The sequence below is a fragment of the Echinops telfairi genome, unplaced genomic scaffold, assembly GCF_000313985.2.
Source record: "Echinops telfairi isolate 266 unplaced genomic scaffold, ASM31398v2 ScPeMD7_7410;HRSCAF=8448, whole genome shotgun sequence".
In the NCBI taxonomy this organism is placed as follows: Eukaryota; Metazoa; Chordata; class Mammalia; order Afrosoricida; family Tenrecidae; genus Echinops; species Echinops telfairi.
In genome coordinates this window covers 1,102,114-1,113,098 of record NW_022111310.1, presented here as the reverse complement: position 1 = coordinate 1,113,098, position 10,985 = coordinate 1,102,114, and the positions used below count along the sequence as shown (strand labels likewise).

The window sequence follows — 10,985 nt, the reverse complement described above, 5'->3', positions numbered from 1 at the left end:
TTCCTTAGAAACATAAAATATTTATTTATTCTATAGACATATACTACGAAGATGTGAAGTAACATTTCTTCTAAGAAGGAAAATTTCAAGAGAGCAATCAGAGTATTTTATCTTCCATCAAAAGTGCAAATAAAGATTGTTCTAAGGTTTGAAATAACAGAAATACAAGATAATATCCTGTTTTAATAGTGTATATACTTTTAGTCTGTATAAAAATTTGTTGTTCATGATACATAGGAGCAATGAATGCCAATAGATACATGAGGCACAGCAGATAGAATGCACATACAGACCTCCACCCTTAATCAATATGGAAAGCCAGGCATTCATGTCTAGCTCCAAATTGCCTCCTAAAGTAACCAGACTTCATAAAATCATCTTTCTATTCAAGGTCAAATCTAAGAGGTCCCTATACTAATAACCCACTAAGCAGGGACATGGAGAAGACTAATATTTTGCTCCCAGATATCTCTTTGATTTTTCTCCTCCTACCTTAAGTGTGGTCATAAGAGCGGAAAGTTTGTCAGTATTAGATTACATTTCAATTTTACTTGAAAATATAAAAGTTTGTATTCTATATATTTTTAAATCATTTTACTGGGGACTCTTATAGCTCTTATCACAATCCATCCATCCATCCATTGTGTGAAGCACATTTGTACATACGCTGCCAACATCATTTTCAAAACATTTTCTTTCTACTGGAGCCCTTGCTATCAGCTCATTCCGCCCCCCCTATCCCCCTCATGAGCCCTTGATTATTCATGAATTATTATTTTTTTTCATGTCTTACACTGATCGGTCTCCCTTCACCCACTTTTCTGTTGTCTGCCCCCTGGGAGGGGGTTAATGTCGATTGTTGTGATCAGTTCACCACCTCCCTCCCGACCTTCCTCTTACCCTCGTGGTACTGCTACACTCTTCATATGTATTCTATTTTAAAAATCCAAAAAAGCAAGTAAAAAAAATGAAAGCAAATTACATACCTACAGTGCTTAGGTTTTCTTAAACAACAGCATTTCCTTTTTATGTTTTTCCCAGACCAGGAAATCACAATTCTAGGAACATGGTAACTGTGATGCTAGACTATCAACAAGAGTTATTTTTACAAGGAGTTGGCAATGTTCGTGGTACCCTGATGGTCATTAGCTAAAAGTAATGTAATGTAAACTACACAAGACCCTTAAAGATGAAGAAGGAGCTCTGGTGGCAGCGCGGCAAAAGTGCTCAGCAGGGTGCTGGAACAATCCAGCATCCATGAATGAAAAAATGAGCCTTAATCCAAACCTCACCCCTTAGACAGCTATTGAATGAAAATGGACCCACGATCCAAGTGTAAAACAGAGAACTATAAAATATTTACATAAAAATGTCAGAGAAAACCTTCACCATCTCTTGTCAAAGAGTACTTAGGACACAAAAAGCATGTCCCATAAAAGAAAAAATTGGTAAATGGGATTTCATCAAATTTTAAAACTTCTGCTCTGTTAAATCAATTTTAATTTGTATTTTCCTAATGTGTATTTATTGATATTAGAGATTTTAAAAAGACATTTTAAGAATACAATGCATCATTAGCATGTCTCAAGGTGAAAGAGCTGAAGAAAAATAATTCCAGCCTCAAGTTGCAATACTGAAGGATTCTATAGGGTTGCTGTGTCAGGATGAATTTGATGGCACCATTTGTTTGGTTGTTTTTTTGCTGGTACGGGCAAACTATTGAATGATACAGGAAGCATCAAAAGAAGCTTAAAGGAATACAAAGCCACTGTGCCCCAAAGAGTTGGTGGGCACCCAACCCTTTCATGAGGTAGCATATGATCAAGAAACCATTATATTAAAGGAAGAAATCTACGCTGCACTAGAGAAAAAACAAAAACCAGCAATAAAAAAGGCTCCAGGAGTTGACAGAATATTAATGATGATGTTTCACTCACATATGTCAAGAAATTTGGAAAATAGTGACTTGGCTAACTGCTTGGAAGAGGTTCATTTTTTTTGTGCTCATTTAACAGAGTACAGAAATTACAGAACAATATCATTAATATAATGTGCAAATAAAATTGTGCTGAAGAAATAGTGTTACCTTGGTTGTCAAACTCAATTGGTTCCAAAATCATGTTCGAACACTGAAAAGTTTTAAGAATCGAACATATTTTTCCCATAAGAAATCATGGAAAAACAAATAATTGGTTTTGAGGGCCCCAAAAGTACACTTGCAAATTATACTACAAAAAAGGGCAATGACAAATGTAACACACTAACATGCACTAACACACTAACATAACTAGCACTTTATGTGGTCTGCGAGCGGTGCTCAGAATCAAGGGTCGCCCCTTTATGTCCATCGTGAGACACGACTTGACTCACTCTCAGCTCATGGGTTTTCAAGCTGGATTGTGTGTTCGACTATGGTGTGAAGTTCCGAACATGGAGCAGATTTTTCTGAACTTTGCTGTTCGAGGGGGGAAAGTTGGCGCTTGGAGCTGTTTGGCAACTAAGCTATCACTGACATTCAAAATCAGTTGCGGCAGGACACTGACAGGGAGCTGCCAGATATTCAAGGTGGATCCAGAAGACGATATGGAATGAGGGAGATTATTGCTGATGCCAGCTGGATCTTGGCTGATATCAGAGAGTACTGAAAAAAAAAATTTACCTGTGCTTTATTGACTTTGCAAAGGCATTTACCTGTTTGGATCATAATAAACTACAGATAACACTGCAAGAATGAAAATTCCATGCCAACACAGGTAAATCTCAAATATAACATGCAATAAAAACTAGTTGTAAATAAATACACATATATAAAATTACTGATATTAAGTTTCTAAGTGTATAAAATAAGCGTGTTGTTTATAGGTATATGCATATTGAGTAGAAATCTAAAAGCATGATAGGCATGACCAAGACCAAGTTTGTAGTTACCTCGGGGGGGATGGTATTACACAGTGGGTTTCAGGCCTTTTCTATTTTATTTGCAAGAGCATGAGAAAGAAGAGGGAAAATGTGTAAGCAAGCAAAAGTTACTAGTGCACGACAAATGTTGTTAGGTGCCACTGCGTTGGCTGCGACCCAGAGTGACCCTAGGACAACAGAAGGAAGCACCACAGGCCCTGCGCCGTCCTCACCATGGCTCCTACGTCTAAGTTCATGATGTTGTCACCGTGTCAGTCCCTCTCCTTGAGGGTCTTCCTCTTTTCACCATCTCTCCACTTTACCAAACGTGGTGTCCTTCTCCAAAGACGGGCTCTCCTGACAACATGTCCAAAGTATGTAAGACAAAGTCTTGCCATCCTTGCCTCGAAGGCGCACGCTGGCCTTACTTCCTCTAAAACAGATCTGTGCGCTCTTTTAGCAGTCGGTGGCCCTTTCAGTATTCTTCTCTAGCACAATTCAAATGCATCTATTCTACAGTTTACCTTATTCAATTTCCAACTTTCACATGCATATGACACAATAGAGAATACCATGGCTTGGGTCAGGCACACCTTACAAACAGACATTCTTGCTCTTCAATACTTCACCGGTTTTGTGCAGCAGATTTACCTAATGCAATAAAATCCTTGACAACTTCAACCTTTTCTCCATTTATAATGATGCTATTGGTCCAGTTGTGAGGATTTTGGTCTTCCTTACATTGAGTTGTCATCCATGATGAAGCTTATAATCCTTGATTTTGATTAGCAAGTGCTTCATTCAATTCCTCCTCACTTTCAACAAGGTTGTGTCATCTATATACTGCAGGTTGTTAATAAGCCTTCTTCCTCCAATCCTGAGGCCACACCAAATGGCAAATATTAATATCTATTTTATAGGGAAAGTGGACACTAAGCTACTATTTTATATATGAGGAGTCTTGGTGGCCTAGTGGTCATGTACTGGGGTGTTAGCAACAAGGTCAGCAGTTCAGAAACACCAGCTGCTCTGCAGGAGAAAGCTGAGGCTTTCTGCTCCCATGAGAAGCCATGGAATGGAAACCCCTACAGGCAGTTCTACCCTGCCACTATGAATTGGAAACGACTCGATGGTAGTGGGATATTTCTTGGTATAGAACATTCATAATTATCTCGGCAATCTGACATAGAAATTTAGCATGTATTTAGTTTTTTCTTTTCCCTGCACAAAAGATTTAGCCCTTGGTGGCATAGTGGTTGAAGAGCTTGGCCAGTGTGCACCCCACAGCTGCTCTGTGGGAGAAAAGACCTGGCGACCTACTCCTGTAGAGATGGCGGCCTAGGAACCCCCTGGGGACAGTCCTACTCTGTCACACAGGGGGCTACGAATTGGAATTAACTTGATAGCACACAACAATAACCACATACTGTAATTTAAAAATTCTAATTGCTTTCCAAGAATTAGTCCTAAAATCTACGTTTAGTTCAGATATGTACTCTGTGCTTTCCTAGTTTCACTGTTCATTGCTGCTAATCTTATTCCCTTTCTTCCCATCAAATTCACAAATGAACAATGGCTTGGCTACATCATCTATTTCTTCAGAATCCTCCAGTAATTTGCTGGCATTGTTAAATTTAAGACAAGAGATAGACACCGTTTGGGGGGGATCCAAAAGGGGTAGATTATACAGATTTTTCTTGAAGAAAAATCACAGGGGTTTATTTTTCTTGAAGCCAATCACAGGGGCTTATTGGGAAGAAGTTTTTAAGAAGATTGAAAACTGCACTGATGAAGAAAAATACCCAGGCAGGTTGCCTGGAGAAATCCCGCCACCGCCATCATGACACGGCACCTACTATTCAATTTTGGAGGGCTGCAAAGGCTGACCTACAAGAACCGCATTGGGAAGCCATATCCCATCCATCCTAGAGCCCCGAGCTTGCACTCCGATTTCTTTTTTGTTCCCAAATCTCAAAGTAGTCCATGTCCCTTGAGGACACCATAGCAGCCATTTTACTGTGCTATACATCAAAGAGTACAGAACCCTTCCGGGAAGAATTAGAGTGATGGAAATATTGTCTTCAGAAAGGCACAAGTGGGCATTCTAAAAGTCCCTGGAGAAATAGAATTAAAAGGTAAAAGAATCTTCTTCATGAACCTTCAAAGCTCCCGCAATGGAGGACATACTGAGAAATTGCTTCACAAATTCATGTTTTTATTTAATACAGGTTTCTGTAATTTTGTTGCAGTACTTTCTGACTTACCCTCTTCAATATTTGCCCTTTCGTGCCTGACATCTCAGCATGTTTTTAAGGTTCATCCAAGCTGTAGCATGTATGAGGACTTAATTTCTTTTTATGGCTGGATGAATTTCAAAAATAAACTAAGTTACTTAAAATATTTTAGTATATAACTGATATTCAGGAGAGCAACTCTTTTGTAGCACCGAATATTTAAAAAGGGACTCAAGTAAAATACATGAATGCACTATTTTTCTCCCACTGCAATTAAAAATCTGACTTAAATGGTTACACTATTATTTTTTGAACATTTTTATTGACATACAATTCATGCACTATACAATTCAATGGTTTGAAATATATTACGAGTTGTGCAATCATTACCACAATCAATCTCAGAACACTATTACTTCTTAAGTTAATATGACATTTATGAAGTTGGAGACAGTAAACTGTATGAGCCAGCAACCCACTACTGGAAAAATAAGAGCCATGACCTGAATAAATTCCTGCACACTCATGTTCATCGAAGCACTACTCACAATAGCGAAAACAAACTTGGTGCATACGTACAATGGAATGCAATCAATGACATGGAACAAGATGTGCATGAGTTACTGAATGGAAAATTAATCTGTTCTGTAAACCTTCACTCAAATCACAATAAAAAGTTAAAACAAAACAAAAAATCTTATATTCACTGGTAATATTAATTCTTGAGTCCATTTTAGAAAAGGGGTTAGCATTCATTCTAACCCAAAAAAGCCCCTAAACTCACAGCTATCAAGTCCATTCCAAGCCTGTAGGACTAAGAACTGTCTCTGTGGGTTTCCCAGACCACCAGTCTCTAGAGGAGCAGAAGCCTGATCTCTTGCCAGCACAGCTGCTGCTCGTGGGTTTGCACTGCTGACTTTGTAGTTGGTGGCCCAAGTAACCCTCTGGCCTACGAGGGCCCTAAGCACACATTGGATGCCAAAACTCAGTTAAGAAGAATGGGCTATAGATTTAACTCACAGATGATTACAAAACCCTTTTCAAGTCATTCTTAACTAGTTGGCACTATAGCAATTCTTAAAAATTGCTCATAATGTCTAGTTCCCTTCTGTTTATCATGGGAAAATAGTGGTCTATTTGTAGAGCTCTTTGGGAGAAAAAAGTAAAATATATCTACCATTAAACAAAATGTCAAACTGGAAAGTGTTTCTAAGAAGGTTATAATTGAAAACTTAATGTAGAAAGCAATAGTGTAAAACTAAGGCAGCTTAGGGTTTATTATTTTTTAAGACTTTGTAAATATCTAAAAAGTTTAAGTTTAAACTACCTTGGGATGAAATTATAGCTTCTACCTTAAGAATTAGAATATTCAAACTACTCGATCAGATTCAATGTTCTAAAAAACTGAAATTAAAAAAATAAGGCATCATTTCTTTTTTTTTTAACATTTTATTAGGGGCTCATACAACTGTTATCCCAATCCATACACACATCAATTTTGTAAAGCGCATTTGTACATCGTTTCTCAAAACATTTTCTCTCCACTTAAACCCCCGACATTAGGTCCTCATTTTTCCCCTCCCTCCCCGCTCCCCCCTCCCGCATGAGCCCTTGATAGTTTATAAATGGGTATTTTGTCATATCTTGCCCTGTCCGACGTCTCCCTTCATCCACTTTTCGGTTGTCCCCCAGGGAGGAGGTCTCACACAGTTCCATGTAATCGGTTCCCTCTTTCCTACCCATTCTCCAAGGCATCATTTCTTCTTGATCGGATTGGTCACAGTTTTAAACAATGAATAACAGTCTGGTGGGAGGTGAAAAGAAATGAGCACTCTCCAACACTGCTACTGGTGGTAATGGCCGGGGTGAGGGCCGGGCGAGGATTCATCAGTGTAGCCTTCAAGAAGAGTACTTTGGCAAATTTACTCAAATATAAATGTACGTATTCCTTATTTACACAATTCCATTTATAGAATTTAACTTAATGAAACACTTTTACATATACTACTATGGCATTGTTTGCTTTAAACAAGCAAACAAGCAAGCAACCAACCAGCAAAGAATCTAAATCTAAAGAAATGGGTGTGTAAATGGTTGCACTCATACTATGAAATAGAAGTGAGCCATTAGGAAGGCAGATCTTTATGAGCTGATGTGGAGATAGAACTATAGAGAATTAATTGGGGAAAAAAATCGAGGTATAGGGCAGAGTGTACAGTATAGTACAGTCTATTTGTTTTCTTTAAAAAAAAAACTTTAAAATGAGGAGCTGATACCAAGGGCTTAAGTGGAGAGCAAATGTTTTGAGAATGATGAGGGCAACAAATGTACAAATGTGCTTGACACAATGGATGTATGTATGGATTCTGTTAAAGAGTTGTATGAGCCCCCAATAAAATGATTTAAAAAAAACTTAAAAAAATTAAAATCTGTAATTGGCATATTATTTGTATGAAACATAATATCACATTCCAATTTTTTTTTACTCCAAAGTTCTTCTCAACAGTTTTTTTGGGGCCCAGAAGGTTATAGTGCATACCCATATACATACACATTAGAAAACATTTATGGTTTTGTATCATCTCTTTAGGAAGTACAAACTAAAGGAAAAAGACTTATGATTATTTTCTAAAATAGGTAAATGATGCTTAGAAAAATGAGAGCACATCTCTTAACCCAATTAGGATAGGCACCTAGGTATGAGAATGAAAAGTGGCTTTGTACTGATTAGCTGGTAATAGAAGATAAACATATGTTACTATGTAGAAAGATGATATTTAGAGCTAAAATGACAGATACTTAATGAGACAGTTATTAGGAGTTAGGAGTAATCGAATGCAAAATTGTATTTTCTACATCAAAGCTGACTTACCTGAAATACCTGCCTGGTCTCTGAAATTCCTGGGACCAGAACTCCAGACACATTTATAATACGATCCAAAACACTATCCAAAATCAATTTTTTTTGTGCTGTATGTAAACTAAAATGCCTTCTAAATTACTTTTATTATTATTTTTTTCCAAATTAAAGAAAATGCTGAAACAAGTGAATTTAAAGTATTGAATGGCTTGTCCTTTTAGACTAAGACTACTAAAGCAGCGAGAGCCATCAGTAAGCAGCACCAAGACATGCTTCATACAGGCATATAGGCACATGTATACTACTGAGACATGCCTAAATATTTTCACCTAATAAGCATGAATAGAGACAAAAACTGCAGTCTTTACATGAATAACCCATTAAGCAAAGGGGCTTATAATATTTGTTGATGCTTCCAGACCATTCTGAGATATTAGAGCACTGATAAATGGCCAAAGGAATATGGCGATCATTCGATCCAGTACAGAGTAAATGTTCTTTGAGGTAGGCTGACGGACAGCTACAAACTGCTCCCCAAAGCTGGTTTTATGCAGGATACTCACATCAGCATAGTGGCCTATCATATCACATCGGGCACATCGTTTTCTCCATGAAGATCTTTCAAAACATCTATGACCGGAAGACATAGGCAAAGAACAGTCTAAGCAGTAGCGGGCTGGACAGGCATACTGGAGGTGTCCTCTCTCTGAGCAGAGGCAGCAGGAGCGGACTTTCTATGTGGTAGACAAACAGAAGACCTCTTTAGCCAAGACATTTCTATCACAAATAGGAGATTAACACTTCTTTTCCAGTAAGATCCAATAAAAAATTATTTCTAATTGGAGGCCTCAATGAAGGTACAGTCATGACCACAATTATAAAATCAAATAAACGATCAGAAATTAGAGCTCTAACATAGACCATCTATATTCTCTGGTTGCCCCAAAAGACTTCGTGTGCATGTACGAGATGGCATCTATTTCTCAAGGAATGACTTTCAGGAGCACTGACAACGTGGAGGCAGCCCAAAGGAAAAGTAGGATGATGAGGGTCTGGAAAGTAAGGCATGGGAGGAACAGACACAGAAAAAGCCGCTGTGTCCGGAGAAGCAGAGACGAAGAGGAAACACAAGAGCTGCTGCAGACGTTTGTAGGTCAAGGAAGGAATGCTTCTGAAGAGCTTATTAGGTGTCAGGCAACGTCTAAGAGCTTTGGTTCCCTGTTGGTTCCAAGAGTTAATGTATCTGCTTAACATAATTTATACTAATAACATTGTATAAACCCCCTTTTCTCTCAATAAGAGAAAAAGTCTCATAAAGGAGAAGTTTTAGAAATGAAAGAGGCCTCCGAAATCATAGATCCAATCTTTTATCATACAAGAAAACATAAGCACAGAAGATCATATAACTTGCACTGGGAAGCTAAAATTGATCCCAGGTTTCTTTGACTCCAAGTTTATTGTCTATTTCTACTACCATGGACTGTGAGCTACATGAAATTTAACATGTACATTAGCAAAGATTTGAATTCTAATGTCATAGGATTCCAATACTGAAAACTTATGATTTTACAATATGGAAACAAACATTACATATTTCACATACTTGTGGAAGGGGGCAGTTTTTTGACAAATGCCCACATTTATCACAGTTCCTACAGGTGACGTTTTTGTTGGCTGAATAATATCGTTGGGTCCATCTTCCAGATGATCTATTATTACATATCTGGGCCTAAAGGGTGGAAAAAAAATCAAGACTTAAGAAAAACATTTATTTACACTCTTAAAAAAAAACAATCCATGTAATCTGGTCTATAGAAGGCCAATGAGAAAAATAAACATCAAACATCACATTACCCTGATAGGGCAAGAGAATTAATAGCCACTCTCTCTTCAATTTCACACATGCATACTCCAAAACAAAACAAAACAAACCCAAAACACCTCACTGCCATTGAGCCAATTCTGACTATTAGTGATCTTACAGTCAGAGCAGACCTGCCTTCGTGGGTTTCTGAAGCTGTCACACTTTCCAGGAGCAGAAAGCTGCTGACCTGAGGTTACCACCCCAACCTGTAGCACAGCACACCACCGGGGCTAAAAGGTGGTGTCGCATTAAAAGGAGGTGCCATGAAGATACCTTTACTCCTTTGTGCTGTCTGTTCCACCTCCACGTTCTTTTATACTTCTTTTCCTCCGGCTCCCCTCCTTTTCTCTCCTACTTATGGCTCTGCTTTCGGAAGGGTACCGATCTACATCATTTAGACATTCTGGTGTAACTCGGAGTCAAAGATAAGAATGACTTCTACCTCTGACTAAATACCATATTTTTAAGAATGAGAAACCTGTTTAAGTTTTTTCAGGAGACAGTATTTTCGTGGTTTTGCCCACTGTTGACTGTAAAACCCTACATACTGAATACATTACTTCTTTTAAGCAGCTTGAAGTAACTGCCTACAAAACTGGATTATAACTTACAAGAAGATACTCTCCTTCTATCTGAGGTTTTTTTTTTTAAATAATCTGCTTTCCTACATAGTGACCCAATTCTAGCTGGTTCATGTTCTAGCCCAGATTTATTATCTCATAATAGACTATTAACAAAGCATATCATAAGGAATAGCTTAAAAGGGACATGTAGGTCCCAATTATGCTCTTATCTTTTGGCAGAATTCAATCCTTTACTGTTACTGTGATGGACTGGCCAAGTAGACCCCCCAGGAGATACATTCCAGTTCTCTTTTGAAACTTTTATTGCATCAAATCATAAAATTATTCATTCTTTTCTAGCATCTGCCACAATTAAGGCTAATAATTGACAAAGACAAACACCTGCCACATCCTAAATATAGACTAACCATTTCCTTCCACTGAAGAAGCAGTTATTTCCGGTGTTGGTCTTGAGTGGTACCAGGCCATATGGGCTGAAGAGGACTCATCATGGCAGAGCACAAACAGAAGGGAAAGACGACTAATCGTTACAGCTATATTAATGG

The 10,985-nt window shown here is 38.1% G+C and overlaps 1 protein-coding gene across 3 annotated transcripts in view; it reads right to left on the bottom strand.

Moving 5' to 3' along the window:
* ZCCHC7 (zinc finger CCHC-type containing 7) overlaps positions 1-10,985 on the bottom strand; it is a 210,460-nt gene that overhangs the window by 36,129 nt on the left and 163,346 nt on the right. For all 3 annotated transcript variants that reach the window (XM_004711088.2, XM_045296633.1, XM_045296634.1), the window contains exons 4-5: positions 9,596-9,721; positions 8,556-8,726 (exon numbers count right to left, since the gene is read on the bottom strand). In XM_004711088.2, the coding sequence (XP_004711145.1) occupies positions 8,556-8,726; positions 9,596-9,721 (297 nt within the window). The remainder of the gene's footprint in view (positions 1-8,555; positions 8,727-9,595; positions 9,722-10,985) is intronic.